At 39.3% G+C, this 18696-nt stretch overlaps 2 protein-coding genes across 2 annotated transcripts; both read left to right on the forward strand.

Moving 5' to 3' along the window:
* Positions 1-765: 765 nt before the first annotated feature.
* On the forward strand, positions 766-11429 carry LOC145899834 (complement receptor type 2-like). The gene is made up of 23 exons (XM_082988756.1): positions 766-885; positions 958-1080; positions 1160-1279; positions 1533-1718; positions 1836-2024; positions 2289-2468; positions 2597-2719; positions 4203-4376; positions 5326-5505; positions 5579-5749; positions 5920-6096; positions 6277-6450; positions 6888-7076; positions 7399-7578; positions 7740-7913; positions 8331-8513; positions 8747-8929; positions 9246-9437; positions 9652-9805; positions 9994-10129; positions 10342-10498; positions 10657-10764; positions 11218-11429. The coding sequence occupies exons 1-23, from the start codon at positions 828-830 to the stop codon at positions 11334-11336; spliced, it is 3630 nt and encodes a 1209-aa protein (XP_082844882.1). The 5' UTR covers positions 766-827; the 3' UTR covers positions 11337-11429.
* Positions 11430-12122: 693 nt separating this feature from the next.
* LOC145899837 (uncharacterized) lies at positions 12123-18332 on the forward strand. The gene is made up of 17 exons (XM_082988760.1): positions 12123-12177; positions 12226-12372; positions 12563-12707; positions 12868-13070; positions 13900-14067; positions 14369-14515; positions 14830-15001; positions 15109-15209; positions 15487-15576; positions 15793-15923; positions 16021-16173; positions 16272-16457; positions 16519-16710; positions 17107-17226; positions 17295-17432; positions 17863-17972; positions 18092-18332. Exons 1-17 carry the CDS (start codon positions 12123-12125, stop codon positions 18330-18332), a joined length of 2499 nt encoding a protein of 832 aa, XP_082844886.1.
* The last annotated feature ends 364 nt before the right edge of the window (positions 18333-18696 follow it).

Here is an 18696-nt window from a genome sequence, read left to right on the forward strand (position 1 = left end):
GTTGAGCATGAACATGTTTTTCAAAGCGTTACATGGAGATGTTTGTTGGTGTTAATTCTGCCAAACAATCAAACAATGCCCTATGGATTAATCACAGTCGTTTCGGCTTAGACATACAATACACATAAAGCGCTATATGTTTCCGCTACCTGGAACGGGACAGAGTGCGGATAAAAACAATTTGTCACCGACCAACGAGCTTGCCCAAGCTTAACTGCTTCATGAAAAACACCGAACCGGTAGGGTTTTAACCAATCAGAACGGTCCATGCCAACTGTTAAAGCAACCTAATATAGAATGGCAAGGACGTAGTCGGCTTGAGTGGGTTGATCTAGAAGGCGCGGTGTTGTGCTTGCAATAAAAATCTAGGTGTACAAAATGCATGCACAACGGTAAAACGTTTAAAGTCGGTACGTACAATGCAGCATGATCGTGGTATGTAACTAGGTAGTGACTATAGGTTGGTGGAATTTGGTGCAGCAAGAAAAGCGGTTAGAAAACCTTTAATTTTTGGGGCATGTTAGTTGTTTACACGATTAAGCGTTTGTTTGGCTATTGACATTAGTAACTGCTATATGAGGGGTTCTAACAATTAAGATATTTTATTTTGGTAATTGCAATTGGTGGCGCTGTTGTGTATTTACGAATATAAATCTTCAACTGCAATTATCCGAAACCGATCGTCTTTAGTATCAACACTAATGACATACAATTATTCTTCCATTCAAAAGTTATACCAAAGAAAACGCTGTTCGTGCGAATACCACGCTGTAGATTGTTGAAAGTCGTTTCCCCAAGAATTTAGGCTTTCGCTGTTTGTGTTGAACATGAAGGTGGTTTTGAATTTTTGCTTCTTCGCTGCGTTTGGGATTGCATCTTGTCAAGGTTTGATTAAATTTTACAACGGAAATTGAACAATCTATTAAAGGACATTCACTAAGAACATTTTTGTTTTAGTTTGCAACGAACCAGCGGCGAGTGCAGCAACTTGTCTTATATCGTACAAGAATCAACTTTGCGTCGACCCAATACAACAAGCCAGCTGTCCATTAGCTTGCAGAACTCCTGCATGCGCATTCAGTAATTACATTTCACTAACTGACGCGACATGTTAATTTATGGTTTAAAAAAAATACTAATTTATTTCCTTTCTTCTCAGAATGCGTTGTTAATCCTCTCTATGCAGCAGTGTGTGCATCAATCTCTGGTACGGTATGGTGTTCCCACCCCACCTATGCTATTGTCTGTTTCGGAGCTTGCAACCAGATATATTGCGACCGTAAGCACACTATTTAAATTTTGCTCAAGTTCATATAATTTTGTGGTCATCACATACATTCTCTGAATGAACATTCAGATTAAATGCCCAATTATTTTCATTGTCTTTAACTTAATCCAGGTCGAAACGATAAAATGATTTTTGATTTTTCTTTTTCGGTAATTTTTCCCAAAATATGTGGAATGTGTGTGTAGGTTAAGGTGGGACTTATTTTAATACGTTTTTGATTGATGCTTTGTGTAAATATCCGCAGCGGCTCTGTGTCCTTCCCCTCCACCCTTGGCAGCGAACGGTAACGTCATATTGAATGTACCGCCAACCGTTGGTGTGAAGTTGAGATATGAGTGTAATATGGGCTACGGCCTCGTTGGTCCGCAGGAAATTACCTGTCAATTCAACCACACCTGGTCATCGAACACAGCTCCGTCCTGCGTCAGATGTAAGAAGTTTGTCGCAAGATTGTTTAGTGGAGGCACACAAAAAACATTCTTAAATATATCCTCACTTGAAATTAATTTATCTAAATTCTTGTGCTGTTGCTGTGTTCTCTATTTAGCTTGCTCGGCGCCACCGACCTCAAGCATTCTCTCCATCGATTCGACGCCTCCACTGATCAAAGGCACTTCTATAACGTACAGATGCAACGATCCTGTGGCTGAGACAGTGGGAGAAGATACCAGCATTTGCCAAGATATGGGAGGATCGCTTAACTGGACCCTGGTCGCACTGCCAACATGTGATACATGTAGGGAAGTTGTGCTTGTATATCTTCCTCAAATCTATCAGAACGTTCCGGTATAGAGACATCAACTATGAAACCGGTAGAAATTAATCTTTCGGCCATGAATTATTTTTGGAACGATTTCGTTTCTATTTTAAAGTCCTATACGAAAAAGAACAAATTTTCCCAATTAAATCCGGATAAAAAATAACGGTTTCAGAATGCATTCTCTCATATTAAATTTGTTGGTGTATGAAACCTTTTATACTTTCGCTGTTACTTCTATAGCGCGAGCATGTTCTGCCCCACCTTCAGTAAGAGGAGACGGAACCAACCCCGAGTCCCGGATGTACCGCAATGGCGAACAGGCAACTTACCAGTGCAATCTGCACCGTCAACTTGTTGGAGAAGCTACCATCGTGTGCAACAACGGCCAATGGAGCCACAATGCATCGTATTGTGTAATAGGTACTTTTACAATACCAGCAAAAGTTTAACGCTCTTGTGGCAAAACATTGTGGCAGTTGCAAGATGTTTGTGTTTTGCGCTGCCCATGTAATCTGCTGTTCCACAAACTATTTTATCTTTCTTGTCAGTTTGTCGTGACGTGGTGTCACAAGGTTCATGTGATGCGTACGTTGAGCGTTCCCGTTGCAACGAACCGAGCCACAAGCCTAACGCCATAGAGGAATGCCGGAAAACCTGCAACTTCTGCACTAGTAAATGTTTACCTTAAAGTGCATGTGACACGTAAAAATCAAACATGTTAATAATTAAACTAAGAGATGTTCATGACTTTAAAACATTTTTTTGCGAAAAAGGTAGCTTAATACGGCGACTGGTTTCTGAGATACAGCTGATCAAAGTCGCATTTTTACCGTTGCGAACGAAATCGTGCGAAAGCGAGATTATTGTTGCGTGACGTCATAGAAGGCGATTTAGTCGTGCGAGTAGTTTTGCATTAAATAGGGGACAAAAAGTGAACAAGTGCAACAAACGGATTTTGATGTTAATTTGAGCTGCAGACAGATGACCGCTGTTTCGACCTATTATGTCTTATTTAGTTGCGTAATAATAAACCAGTTACTCGGACAGGGTGCTCTTGTTGTTACAGCATTTATGATCGCTAACGTGACACATGAACTTTTGAAAACACGACAGAGACAAACCGTCAATTTAGCATTGCCGTTTTGTCCACTCACAGCAAAAGATAGAAGTTGGTTAATTGAATTTCGACCGCCGAGAAAGGCCGACCAAATTAGCTGATTATGCAACAAAGTTATTCTGTGATAGTACCACTTTTTGCCTGGCAGATCAGTAACGTTGTCTACGAGTTCGCGTCATAAATGATTTAGTTAATTCGCCACAATCAACCACTAATGTATTTTTCGCAATATAGTTGTAACTAGAAATGTTGGAATCATCAAACAAAAGTCAACACAAAGATGAGTTAAAAGTTATGACATCACACCCAAAATGACGTCATTTAATGTCACTGAGCATAAAAAAGCACCATCCCCGTCTTATCGAAGTACAGAGTAAAGTCGTTTCTGCTGTAACATTTGGTCTTCCGATAATTAGGGACAAATAATCCTTTGGTTTGTGACGTCACAGTAACATATTTTTGTGTGATGTAAAACCCTGTCCTGACCTTTAAGGTAACGTAATCTGTGGATTCTCCTATGTTTGAAACCATTCGATATCTGCAATATGAGGCGCCTTCTCCTGTGTAAACAATGCATTTTTTCGACGCGAGCGCCTTGTGTGATGTCAATTTCGTCACAGCGATAATGATTTACGATTTTTGGTCGCCATTACTTTTCGTGCAGTTTTCTACATGTTTAGTTGACGTAGAACCGAAAAACTTTGGATATATGTTTGTTGTAGATGTACCTTTAGTTTTACGCAAAGTTGTCATGGCCGTGTCATATGCACTTTAAGTACTCACATATCTTGGTCGTTACCATTCATCCCGCAGAGCACAATGCCTGTTAAGAAGGGAGGTCCTATAATTTTATGTATGAATATATAATCATGTGAGTCCAGGGCAACGAGGTGTGACTCGCACAAGTCCTGGGAGAACCAACTTGCTGTGACGCAAATATTCAAGCATAACATTTTTTTGACCACACCAGGATTTGAACCCTGGATATCTTGGCTACGAATCCTGATCAGGTTTTCTAATCCACAAACTTCATTTAGATTGCACAAATGCGCCCCCTACCGGCGAGTTTATCCAGGTTGAAGGAAGCGGTCCCTACGTAGAAGGTGACAATGTGACATATTCGTGTCAGACGGGTACGTTGGTCGGTTGGCAGGAAAACGTGTGTGCTGGAGATAATGTTTGGGTCCACCCTGCCCCTCTATGCGACAGAGGTAAGAGGGATTATCTAAAATACGCGAACCACGAAAACCGAAGAAAGAACATGAGATAAAACCTTGCAAATCCTTCGGAATTTAACTTAAATTGACGAAATACGTAATCAGTGCAATTTAGTGAATACACAGACCTCAAACCCAATGTACAGCAACAAATTTATAAAATTTCTGAAATAGTACCTTTGCACAACCCAACGATTACTTAACAGTAGTGCTATGAATTAGCATATTATAAGTGTGAACTCCGCTGAGTTTGTGCTCGTGCATTTCAACTCAAACTTAGCATATTCTGTAATATACGCAAACCACAACGAAATAACCCACGCTGATCAAGTTCTTTTTAAATTATGCAAACCCTCCTTCGTATGTTGATTGCAAACCCGCATTATCCAAGTTGTTTAACGAGTTTTAATTATTATATTTGTTAATAATATCACCATTGATTTACGAAACTGTGGTTAAAGCAGTCAATGCGCACAGAATTTCTGCGGAACCCTGCAAAGTGCTATTTATTTGTTACTGTACGTTGGGTAGGTGTTCGTTGCTTCATTTTTTGGTCTCATCATAGCAATCAGATTATAACATCATTCTTTAGTTCCATAAAACACAAATTGTGTACATTCGTTGACGTGTTTGTTGTTTGCGTCGCACGGTTTGCGTGTTTTAGAGATGCCCGATGTAAGGTACTGAATTACTTGGACCTTGAAAAAAAACATTTAAGAAGTTTTTACGTTACTACAAGCACGGTTCCGTTTCTTCCATGTAATTTTGGTGTCCCCGATTCTTCGTCGTGATAAACATGTGTTATAATTAAAATACCCAACCATTGCCACTACTCTGATCGCTACATCTCGCTTGGAAAGTTCGGAATTTGAAAATTTTTGTAACATTTTTTTCTTTCGCGTAATTTAAAGTTTTCCGCACCTAACGATTCCTTTTTTATCAGATTGCGTTGATTTACCAACCGTGGCAGAAAATGGAGGTAACGAGCCACCAGGCAGGAATCACACACACGGATCTGTTGTCAATTATACTTGTAATGCGAACTACCTTCTTCTTCCACCCTATAACAACACTTGCATGAACAACGTATGGAGCAGCAGTGTGGCGGGAAGTTGCACCAGAAGTTAGTATCACTATACTGCTACTCATTACGTCCAAGTGTGAATAATACTTTTGTATTTCAAAACTTTTACCAGTTTGTGATGCTGCACCAACTACATCACTACTGATGTTGGTTGATCCGCCAACAACCATAACCACAGGAGTGAATGTAACTTTTACTTGCGTACACGGAACACTGGAGGGTAACACCTATGCCTCGTGCAACGAATCTGGACACTGGTTGGACGTCCCATCTTGCAATACAGGTACGTTTTGCTTCCAAAACTCCAACACGCTTCACAATTGTTTGGATTAACATGAAGTGTTTATGTAACATCCGGAATTTTTCATTGTGCCACAAGTTTGCCATACAGGCATTCATGACGTCTGAATTACGATTGTGACGTATACTTTTCTGGTATTTTCTTTGGTACAGATTGTGATGATCTACCTGTGATTGCTGAGAACGGAGATGTTCCAGGCTCAACAACCTTTCCCAATGGAACCGTCTACACATACGTATGTGATGATGGTTATTTGCTTGTCGGTGCAGAGGAAAACACATGCATCCACAATGAATGGTCAGACTTAGTAGCTCCAATCTGTGCCAAAAGTAAGGATTCTGCTATTATTTGTTTTAATTGAAGATTTAGGATTTGCCAAGCGATTTGATTAAATCAGCATCATCAACACTTATACTTAGCATAAAATCAGAAATTCACTTTTCCGAAACATCAAACAAGAATCTTCCAAGACATTTTTACACTTCACAACATTTTTCGTTTCTATAAAGTTTGCGAGGCCCTGCCATCGGATAGAGACATCCTACTTCAAACGAATCTCCCCCCTATGGCGATCGAAGGGGTTAATGTGGAATTCAACTGCAGCAACGGCCAACTCGTTGGTTCATCAATGGTTTCATGCAACGCAACTGGACATTGGGGGACGCTACCAACCTGCACAGCCGGTAACATTAATTAACTAAATAACATCCATTAGCACACAGACTGAGTGATATCTGATGGTTGTATTTCTGATTAACAATGCTTGGGACAATTTGGGGTTATCTTTATTTTGTGACGAAACAATGCCTCTTCTTGTGTCTCTTTAAGTGCACTTGTATATGCAAGTTTCGTGGCGCAAAGAATTGAATAAGACCCCATGTTATTGACATCACACTATGTCTTTAAATAAACAAATCAAATTGTTTTGTTTAGTTAAACTCGAATTCCTAATGTATTGCGAGCTAGGGTTGTTTATTAACTGTCATTAAAATCAATCAACTAAAAAAATCACACTGGAAATGACAATAAAGCTCGAATGGAACATTACCATTGTCAAACTACGTGCAAATATAGTTATATTTATGCATTAATCCAAGCTTTTAATTATTGTAATTGATAGACTGTGGTTCACCCCCATCCAACAGCACCTACTCATTCTCCCCTTCTACCACCACTGAAGGCACAATCATAACTTACTCCTGTTCAAACTCTGCATTTATTCCTGCTGGCGAGGCGATGAGTGAATGTCTTCCAACAGGAGAATGGACTCTAGACGAACCACCTCCGTGTGTGCCTCTGTTTTCTGGGGGTAAGGCTGTTCATTAATCCTTTACATCATGAACAAACCTTGATGAATTGGTTTCTTTTAAATTCGAGTCGATATTTGTCCGTTCAACTTCTGTATTCTAAAGTTATCCGAGGCGTGAATACTTTGCACACAAAACAAGCTCTTGTTTGGTTGCAACTGTTTGGTTTCCTGGTATGCTGATGTTATACAACAACCTGATCGGAAAAACTTCTGATGCAACTTTCATAAACTAATTGCCAGACGAGCAGGGATTCTGATATACAATTTGTTTGGTAGCAACAGAAGTTATATTTTGTGTTACAAAAGTTACCATTTGCTGCAGAATGTGCGGATCCTGAATCGAGCGCTGAACTGGTTTTCACACCCGACCTAACAACATACACTAACGGCACTTTTGTGAACTACACCTGTTTGGATCCAACCGATGATTTTGCTGGTGAAATGATGACGCAGTGTTTGAACGGAACATGGTCAGTGCAGGTGCTTCCGACGTGCACTGCAGGTAAACTTACTTGCATGAAAACACCCTTGCTTCACCAACATTGGTTCCTAATCTACTAAAAAAAGTTGTAATCGTTTAAGACTTCAGCGCAATAGAAATATTTCAACCAGATCGTTTCGTTTTTAACTTTCAATTAAAAATATGTTCACATTTTGTTGTAGTTTGCTCTGATCCACCTGCGGGCACCGGCCTCGCTGTTGTGTCAGGCATGTACTACGAAGGCGATCGATTGAATTACACCTGTTCTACTGCTACTGAAACTCTCTTCGGCGAAGCAACGACGGAATGTACTGACGATGGATGGAGCTTGACAACTTTACCAACCTGCAAACAGAGTAAAATACATCTTGATTTTAAAAATACTGATAATAGATGTAACATACGACTGGGTGAGTCGACTCAAGACTGATAAATTAAATCTGTTTGTATTTATATATGATAACAATATTTTTGCGCCTCCGATGAAAAATGTCTGGGTTTGACGTCCGCCAAAAAAAAATAAATCTTCCACCACTTTTATTAAAGCTACAACCGAAGCTCAATACCCCATGGGGGGAGGGCTTAAATTTCAAAATGAGTTCAAGAAAATATCGTCCTTTGTTTGAAAGTAGTTCCATAACCTGCTTCGGCATACGAGTGTCCGCATCGTTTCGGAGCCGATTTTTGATTTAGCTAGACCAGGATCGAACCCAGTCCTCATGACTTTGGTATTTGTGTCGTGCGCTTGACCGATGTTCTTTTTTCCAAAACAGCCTGCGATCCTCCCCCATCGAGTGGTAACGTTTCATTCTCTCCCGTTAAAACTTTCTACGAGGTCAATGACAATGCAAATTACACTTGCACCAACCCGGACAGTGTCATCCTTGTTGGCGAACAAACCACATGTGGTGGGAATGGAGAATGGGATCCTGCATCTGCTCCAACCTGTGTCACAAGTATATGGTTTGAGTTTAGTTGCAGAGCGAAGTTATACGTAGGTTGTATAAATGACGTAAGTTACACGATGAAACCTATCTAAAATATTGATGTAGGTTGTATGTTGGTTAATCTGATAAAACAGTTTCAGGTGAAGTTGCTCAAGTTTTAATATCGCGACTTGTCACTGAAAGTTGAAACAATATAATGATTTTTTCCTCGGATTAAAACAAAACGTTTTTTGACACAACAGCCTGTGGACAACCAGCAGACGGAGGGTACCTGGATTTTACTCCAACGAAAACCCGATATTTGGACGGCGAGCAAGTTAATTACACCTGTAGTAATCCAACTAGTGTAACATCGGGCGATGTAACTTCGACCTGCTCCAGCGAGGTGTGGAGTTTGGACAGCAACCTTCCAACTTGTCTTATAGGTATATTACATCAGTCTTTTTTGCAACTTGTGGATTTATTCAACCATTGGTAAACTTTTTACTTTCACTGAACATTATGGCCTACTCTTCTACATCAACATATTATAAATTCCAATGTTTCCACGTCCAAATATTCATAAAGAAATCTTTGCAAATTTAAACTCAAAAGAGGAAACAACGCGTAGTCATAGAGCAATTTATCGTTCAGGTGCCGAACCACAATTGTTGGCTGAATTGCCCGGTTGACTTATTGTTGATTAGATTATTTATTTTTTGTATTTTTTCCCATCCATGGTCAACTTTCCACATTTTTCAGGGTGTGGGCCACCACCGGATTTGACAAACGGAGACTATACGGTCACAAACGACCCCGATTTCAAGGTCAATGCTACTATTACATACAACTGTAACAATGGCTTCTTGAAATCCGGTACAGATGACTCTAACACCTGCACGGCTGCTGGCACGTGGGAACATCAAACTGTCACGCTGGTCAGCTGTATGTCTGGTTAGTGTGAAGTGGTATATATAGACCAACAAAATATGTCTGCGCCAAAATTGGATTATTGCAGTGCCTTCTGACTTTGATACGTTGGGCTCGTATTTATGACGTCACTGTTTGTTTAAGATAAGCTCTTCGCACTGATTAGCTGAAAGTCGATTGTTCTGTGTACCTTTTTCAGCCTTTTCCACCGAAAATTGAAACCATATTTTCTTCTAAGCTAAATTCCTGTACATATTTGATGGAAACTTGAACGTGGATGGTTGCAGTAGTAAGGAGCAAGAATTGACGCTAATAGCGCCGTTCTCACAGGGTGGAGCTGTGAATGAAACCAATTTTCCCAACTTCTTCCGCGAACTGGACTTGGCCACTAGGTAATTTACATACAAGTAGGCTATCTAATGAAATAATAATATTTGTTCATATTTCTAATGCGAATTGCAGGACATTACAATGAATATAAGTTACGTATTATCAAACATTTGTCAAGTTACAAAACCAAATTGTAACAATATCCTATGTATAATCCGTTTGAGTGTTTTTCATCCTTGTTGTGAAACAGCCTCGGAGATTGGCTTTCTCCAGCTGCAAATTCTCAATACGCCATTCACCAACATTCAGGAGGTTGCCCCACGAATGCCAGTCTTGACCCGGTTTATATTGAGTTAGAATTCGGAATAATGGACTACGCATCTGCCGTAAGCTTTTACATTTAAATTATAGCAACATAAACAGATTGAACTTTTCTGGTGATTTTAGTTTATTTGCAATACACTGCTTTGTAAATTCGTCACGGCATATTCTATATCTTTCATAATATTTTGGGTTAGAGGATATTGCGGTGGCTTTGCCAAGTTTTCGTGAATTAAGTTGTTTTTATTGAAGTAAACTCTATCTACCCTGTGCCCAGATTGCCGCTGCGCAATATCAATGCCAAGCCTTTAACCTTCCCGCGATGTTGAACTGTGCCGTCACACACCACTATGCTCTTGGTACAAATGATAGTGACGTCAATGTGATTCTCCTCATAGTTGAAGATGTTTCCTCACTTCTTACTATTTTTAAAAGTAAGCAACGTCATTTCGTAAAATTAAGGTTGTCATATTCCAACAAAACCAGTGTCGTTGCTGGAAATTATAACGTTAATTTTGTATTTCTGAAAGCACAACTTCATTACATTTTTCTACTTAATATTGACTATTTTACTTATTTTTCCTTTGTTAAGCGATTGCCTATACGACGATTGATACGCAAAGACCATTATGGAACGCTGAGTTCTTTACCATGACGTTGGTACCATCGGCAGATAGCAGATTCGCCAGCAACAGCGATTGTGAGTTGAATTCCGCAGAGATCACCAGCAGTAATAACTCCAATCTTCATAAATAATGTTAACGATTCATCAAATCCTTGGGTCGTGTTTTTTCCAAACCAGGGAGAAAATGTAATGACGCGCTCCATTGCAGAGGTCTCGGAGGCCAAATATAATTTTGCAAACCGACTTAAGGGTCAAGAGTGCCAACCAACACAATAGAGTAGAAACCGTAACGATTTGTGTTCATCCTAATAATGGCGGCCGTCTTCCAATCTACAAATTAATAATGGCTCACAATGACGTAACAATCGCAAAATTGACACCACAAAAGGCCAATTCATATTTAAGCCTTGTATTGAGCTCTAACTATCTTTAGGTGAGGAACAAATGTATCATATTGATACGTCGCCCTGTGCATACAGCCTGTCTGAGACCACCACCTTAAAGTTGTTTGATTTGATTTTTTTTCAGACCTCTCCCAAATTGCCTGCGGTAAGAACATGACGTCATGTGACCGGTTCCTTGGTTCTGTTGCTGATTTCACTGACACACAAATCATTGACACGATCACCAATTTCAATTTCAACTAGATTGTGATGTCCTGTGTAGTGGAAACCAAATGACATTGGCTGAAGAAATTTATGTTTTGAAATACAACCAACGAAAAAATACTTGAATCTTGAGGTCTTATGTGTGTTCTGTGTTAAAACGTATTTATCCGGATATCATTCAATAAATCTCGTACACAATGATCACGTGGTCTCATAAACAGGCGGGATATAAATATTTTTAAGTTTAAGATGACGAAATTTGGCGTAGGTTTGCTACCAAATTCGTTGCACTCCCTTGCATGTTTTAGTAAAGTTTTGCTAGTTACCCTGCACTCACTTGCATGTTACAGGAAAGGTTTTGCTAGTTACCCTGCACTCACTTGCATATTACAGGAAAGGTTTTGCTAGTTACACTGCACTCACTAACACACCCTGATATTATTTCTTCAATGCAGAACAGAGGGTTGATGTTGCGTCAAATGATGACGCATGGACAGTATGACGTCTGCTAGTGCGGGGTTAAGACCCGTGATTTCCCCTTTGTCATTCATTCCAGCTAGCATTCCGTGTGAGTAGAGTTGCATGTCGAAAGTTGATTGAAATAAAAACGCCTAAAATTCGGCACGTGATGGTTGCGATGGCAACAGGTTTGTTTGCTTTTAATTTGTGAAGAATTTTTATGTGGAAAATTGAAGGTGGAAGAGTTTTTATGGATAAATTTTACAAGAACTTGAATTTAGGCAAATAAAGACGATAAACACGAAATGAACGATAAACACGAGGTTTGAAATGCCGCGAACGCCGATAAATCTTTAATAATGATCAATGGTTTTGAACAAGAACGCATGCATTTCTCTGCCTTCATTCAAGTATGAAGGCGGTAACGTTAAAAGTTGAGATCAAATATTTTTTTAAAACATTATTTCAGGAATCCTGCTTGCTTTGATGTCTCTGTCTTCGGGTTCCACAGTAGAATACTACTGTCCTTTTCATGATACAGAAGGTCACACAGAGGTTACTTGCCAGGGCGATTTAGCATCACAATCTGTTTATTTGAAAAACTGTTTGCCAAGAGGTAAGAATAAGCGTTTGTACACATTTTAACGTGCTTAATTTTTGACAACCAAACAAAATCCAGTCAAACCACTATATTTTGGTTGTATGGTGAAACTGCCAAAAAGTTACTGTTGTTTTTATTGTTATCGTGATTTGTAAAAATCTATTTCGTTTGACTTTCTGTTTTAGCTCGAAGTACTTTTTCACAGGTTGTTTCGTTCCTCCCTTGGATCCAGGGATCGTTAACCTCAACCCTAAAATCTACTACGATCTTTGGGAGGTGATCACCTTCTCGTGTTCGGTCGGTGAACTCATGGGAATCGAGAACATATCGTGTAGTGGCAACGGAACATGGTCAACGCAGCCACCGGAGTGCGCCTCCACGACCACCAAAGGTTGATGAAGATTTATTTAATTTTTACGAGCTGTTACCGGGGATGTGATGAATGCAGCTTTATATATTACGATTTCTCACTGGTTGCAGATAATAATAAAACACTCTTTTTCAATTTAGCAGTTATAACAACGACAGAGACAGCAACACAGCCGACAACAGCAACACAACAAATAAAGACAGAAGTTATAGCAACAAATACAACAACACAACCAATAGTGACAGAAGGAATTACAACAACAGCAACACAACCAATTATGACAGAAGCAATTACAACAACAACAACAATGGTATCGACAACAGCAAACGAGACCGCTACACAGGCAACAACGGCAACTGAGACAACCTCATCAGATGTCGATACCACAGCTCCACGAGAAGGTGAAACTGCTTCGTGAACATTTTTTGTTACTTTTCGCTCGAATATTTTATCATATTTCATATCAGCAGCAACCACTGCAGAGGGGATTACCACCACACCATCCTCAGTTCGTAAGTACAATTCACATTCTTTATTAAAACATTTAGAAGACGTAGCTCAGATAGAGGTCCGCCTGTGTTTGGTGCCAATCAATTTACCACTGCGTTGGATAAATTAATGACGTCAATTATCGGTGACAATTTTCCAAAACAAACATACAGGAAATGACGTAATGTATAAGTGAGCTGTCGTTGTAAGTAAGCGATGTCCTGTTAAAGATTTTAATGAGTCAGCGCGAGGCGAATGTGCTGGTGTTCGTATTATTTTATCCGTATTGTTTGTGGCACGAACATACGCAACCCCTTGTCTACTCACTGCTCGGTCGCAAAGTATTCCTGTGTGGATTTTTTTACGAGAGTATTTTTGTGTGATTACCAACTTGTTTATTTCACCCCGATGTAAAAACTGAGCTACGCGGTTGATATATTTGCGTAAAACAACTCTACAGACATAAATGCATCAGCAGACATAAAGTTGAAGCCCCACTTTGGCGGTAACTGTACAATTAGTTTCAAAACCGCCAAAAATTTTTAATCTAGTTTAGACGCCTTGGACGTGATGAGGGCCCAGCTACCGTGAAAAATATATAAACCGACGTCATATGCGCAAGAGCCATAATAATCAATGAGAGCTGCAGACAGGGAGTATACACACTTGCGTCATATTTTTAGGTTGTTCAAGTCCTCCAGCTCGATCTTTCGCGTCATTCTTGACAGAAAAAGCGGAATACCTGGTTGGAGACATCGTGTCATACACTTGCTGGCCAGGTTTTGAGATGATCGGCGTGGCAACAACAACATGCCAACCTAACAAACTCTGGAGTGCAGACATAGGGACTTGTAAGTTTGTCTGATGAAACATTGTCAAAACAAACGACAATGCAACAAATCTTGTCAAGCAATTTTATATTTCGCTGTATTTTCCGCTGAGAATCAAAGTTTTTTGCTTTTGACATAATCTACGCAAAGTATGTGTTTAACCACGAATATAAACATCCTCGTATTAGTAGCGTTAGACTTCCCTACAGGTTCCTGCGACCGTCGTAAATGTGAAAGCCTTTCCAACACTTCTTATAATTTTCCCTTTAAGCTTTCTATGATTTTCATTACAAAGACCTAAATCACTATTTATATTGTGTAGGTCAAGAGGCGGGACAACCCTTGAGGCGGCGCTCGGTTTCTATGCAAAGTCAGCTTGTTAAGATGGTTCTGGAATGTTCCAACCAAACAATATCGTGCTTGTCTGCGAACATTTGGTCAATTGGAACGTCATCGTGCAGTGTACAAGGTAAACCCAGAACTTACGTACCAGATAACTTATGCAAGCGTGTTTGTTTTGTAATAAACATATTTTTCCAATAAACCTACTCACATTAAACCAAAGCCTGTGTTGCCTTATGTAGTTTGTTAGTAAATTAGTGTCGCTGTGGCGTAAACAATGCCTAAGAGAGAACCTCATTCCGCAGGAATTAAATGCAAAGTTTCACAGACAAAAGACAGTCTTAATTGATATTAAAACATGCTACAAATATTCGAGAAAATGTGTGTATTATGTTTCATATGATTTAAAACTTTGACCTTTCAAAAACACCAATGTTTTAGTGACGTCAATGTTCTTGTACGACCTCACACAAGAATCTAAAGTGGTTTTAAACGCTGGAAACAATTCGTTGCTGGACGAAGTAAAGAAGGAAATATTATCTGCTTTCAATCTCACGCATGCAAATGTTTTAGACGTCGTCATTACTGAGGTCTTAGCGTCTTCGCTGCTTCGGTCGGTTAAACCAGTTTGTTTATCTTATATTATTTGTTTTACGTCTTGTCTGACGTAACAAACTCACAAGAATTGCCAGATGTTTAAACATGACAAACATTCCACAGTTACAATGTAAAGATATTCGGCGAAGAGTTTTCAATAACCCAAATGTCGCGAGCCGTCCCAGCCACGTTGTTCACATTAATGGATGGATCGCCTTATCCAAGTACGTGGAAACTCTTCAAGAAATTAACATATGACGATGTTCTGACACTTCCCGCAATAATCAGGAATTACTGCTTATTTTATATGATTCACAGTTAAAAGGAAAAATCAAAATGCGCACACAAGATTTTTAACTCCACAAAACTTGCAGTATTTTGTATGAAGCAAAAATATATCAAAAACGCGCTGTTGCTAATACATATGGATATATTTGAACATGAAATTATTTAAAAGTAAAACAAGTCCAGTTTCATTATGTAAACTTGCTTTCGTTACAGCGAAATGCCGCAACACGACGTTGAATACTTTCACGTTCAACACCACCAACATTAACGAGATCGCTTACTCCAACCAAGGGTGCGCGGCAGGTTCGTGAAAAATTATTTAAAACTTACAAAATGCGGAACAACCGATGCACGTTTACAGAAATGATGATACAACTTACAAGAATGACAACCAATCTTACCGTCTATTCCTCTTTATTTGGTTAAACTACAATCAATCTTCCATCTTAAAAACTTTTTTTTGTAAATTTAAACCACGCAACTATTGCAAGGTCATAAATTCCTTTATTTGCTTCTTAGGTTTTTCGGAGGCGTCCGTCAGTTGTCTACCGACAAAATCATCCACGAGCAGAGGAATATTGATAAGCAGTGGATTCGACCGGAAATCACTCGCACAAGTTTCATGCAACCAATCTATAACCGATCTTCATGTAATAAAAAATCTTTAATTTGAAATCTATTCACCAACGACTGCTGATTAATTTCCTTTTCGTGTGGTACTGACAGATTTAATGGGTTTTATGATAGGTCGGTAACATCACGAGCATCGTTGAAATCGAATCCACTGCCACGAATCTTCAACTTCTTACGTCATCAGATTCGTTGACCGCCAATGAAACGACTCAAGCGACGAGGATTCTTCTTGGCCTTCAACAAGCGATCACTTCCAATGGTTTTAAGGTATAAAATTTGTGCTTTGGGGATTTGTGTCATTGATCTGAGGTTTGCCTGGATGATGGCAACCCGCAATACTATCTGACACAATTGTTTTATACCAGGTGTCGACCAACTTCGTACGGAATGCCGTTACCGTTGTATCAAAGATCTCAGAATTCTCGAACACCTTGAGTGAGCAGGAATCATTAAACCTCGTGAAAATGATCACGGGATTGGGAGATCATGTGAATAGGAGTTTGCTTTCACAATTAGGGTTTGAAGTTCACACGAAACTTATATCTATGAAGGTGAACTAAATGAACAAATGTCAACGTTTCAACAACCTTTCTTCACCCGACCTGTGTACAGATCGGGGAAGTCCCTGTACCAACATTGAATACAAAATGGTTTGCAAGTACGCCACCAAGCGACGGCGGTTACTGGATGAACATCTCTCTGGCGCCAGCAATGATCAACTCTTTAACCGAAAACGGTTCAACCCTTTTTAAGTTCACATACTTCCGCGGGGGGTCGCTGTTTTCATCAAACTCAATACCTGGTGTAAGTACAAAATTCTGGCGGGTAAACTGGCAGCATTGGTCAAGCGCCCGACCCATATACTAAGAAGAAAACCTGATAGGGATTCGTGACCAGGACATCTTTGGTTAAAAACCCGGTGTGGTAAAAAATAATACAAAAGTCTCACAATCTTTGGTTAAATGTCACCACAAAAAGTTTTTTTCGGATATATTCTTAAATATCAATGTTTCTATGCAGCCTTCTTCATGATTTAATGACCGAAACGTTGATATTTACAAATATTACGGCCAGAAGAGATTTTCATAGTAATTATATGCCTGGCAACACCAGTTATAAACGACACTTGTAGTATGCATCGGTTTGAATTAAATTGTAATAAAAACGCGCATTTTAAGCATATCTATTACCTTTCTGCAGGTGATATCTTCAAGTCTTGGCACCAACTTGTCTCTGGTGAACTTGGATCCTCCTGTTTCAATTCAAGTTCCAAACGAAGGAAGAAAGTATGGAAAACAGGAAGCGGTTGGAGCTCTTCAGGTAATTTAGTTTTTGCCATTGTGACGATGCAACCTTTCTGTCGATAAAATCTAAGTTTGCATTTCCAGGTATCGTTTGTGAGACACAGATGCGTGTTTTGGGATTTCACCTCAAATAAGTGGTCAGGGAAAGGATGTGTTTTGGATAATCTTGCTGCCACCACTATATGCAAATGCAATCACATGACTAACTTTGCTCTTATTGTGGTAAGTTTTGGAACATTCGTTCTATTAAAATATTTGTTTATTATAAATTGTTACTGACGTTGTCAGACATGTTTTATTGCTAAATACTGCTCTTCTGTTTTTTTGACGTTTTCTTGACGTTTCGGCTGTTTGCAGCAGTCTTCATCAGGGGGTTTGAAATGTGAATCAAGCCGACGGCTAGATGCACATATCTTCATTACTGACCCAGTTATATTAGACCTATACGTGTCTTTAAATAAATTGTTTCTGACGTTGTCAGGCATGTTTTATTGCTGAATAAGTGGGACAATTTCAACATTGACTGAAAATTTGCGGTTTCTTAAAACATCTACAAATTGATTCCGTCAAGGCCTTGAAATGAAATATATTGGTCCAAAAATTCTTTTTGCATATGGTAGCAAGCAAATTCATTAACAAAATATATTTGCAGGAATCTGGGATGGTTTACAACGATGTTGCTTTAAGAGTCGTCAGCAAGATTGGGACCGTTATATCATCACTTGGTTTTGCTGGTGTTATTCTTCTTTACTCTCTCAACAAGTCAGTAACGAGTGTGGATAAAAGTGTTTCAAGACCTGAGTTGAAATCATCAACAACATTTGTTTGCCACAAATTCGTTTGTGATATTTGGAGTGAATCTTCATTTGTTTCTTTGTTAGGAAGTTGCGATCGCAAACTCCCAACCAGATCCAACTCCACATCTGCTCCAACCTCCTCCTCTTCAACATAATCTTCCTCTTCGGAGTAGCAGCTACAGAGGAGAGTTCATCCTGCACGGCCATAGCAGCAATCCTTCATTACACTTTCTTGTGCGGATGGTTCTGGATGGCTGTGTACAGCAACAAACTATACAACTCACTCGTAAAGGTGATACTTGTAGGCATGCTAAGATTACAATAAGAATATTAAAAGAAAATTGTTAATAAATACATGGACTTCTACATCTGTTGGTAATGTGATGGAGTAACACGCAGGTGGGGCGTGGTCCATATTTGGTGGGACGCAGAAGTTGGAGACATGATGAAAATCTTACAGAATCTACTTTGTTTAGCGGATTATTTGTTTATTTCACAAACGAAATCAATCTATGTGGTTCCAGGTTTTCAAGACACCGACAAAGCATTTCATAATCAAGGCATGCTTTTTCGCTTATGGGATTCCTTTAATTATCGTGAGCATTAACCTTGGTGTCACTGTGGGATATTTGGATAAACAGTTAATAAACGAGGATTTATTGGATTCAGGTATTTGCATGGTTTTATAT

Source organism: Ascidia mentula, chromosome 4, assembly GCF_947561715.1.
Source record: "Ascidia mentula chromosome 4, kaAscMent1.1, whole genome shotgun sequence".
Classification (NCBI taxonomy): Eukaryota; Metazoa; Chordata; class Ascidiacea; order Phlebobranchia; family Ascidiidae; genus Ascidia; species Ascidia mentula.

Coding starts and splice junctions, on each gene's coding strand:
- LOC145899837 (XM_082988760.1), top strand. CDS start 12,123: ATGGTTTTGAACAAGAACGCATGCATTTCTCTGCCTTCATTCAAGTAT. Junction 15,002..15,108: donor TTAGCGTCTTCGCTGCTTCG/GTCGGTTAAACC, acceptor AACATTCCACAG/TTACAATGTAAAGATATTCG. Junction 16,174..16,271: donor TCACTTCCAATGGTTTTAAG/GTATAAAATTTG, acceptor GTTTTATACCAG/GTGTCGACCAACTTCGTACG.
- LOC145899834 (XM_082988756.1), top strand. CDS start 828: ATGAAGGTGGTTTTGAATTTTTGCTTCTTCGCTGCGTTTGGGATTGCA. Junction 5,750..5,919: donor CGTCCCATCTTGCAATACAG/GTACGTTTTGCT, acceptor TCTTTGGTACAG/ATTGTGATGATCTACCTGTG. Junction 10,499..10,656: donor ACTTCTTACTATTTTTAAAA/GTAAGCAACGTC, acceptor TCCTTTGTTAAG/CGATTGCCTATACGACGATT.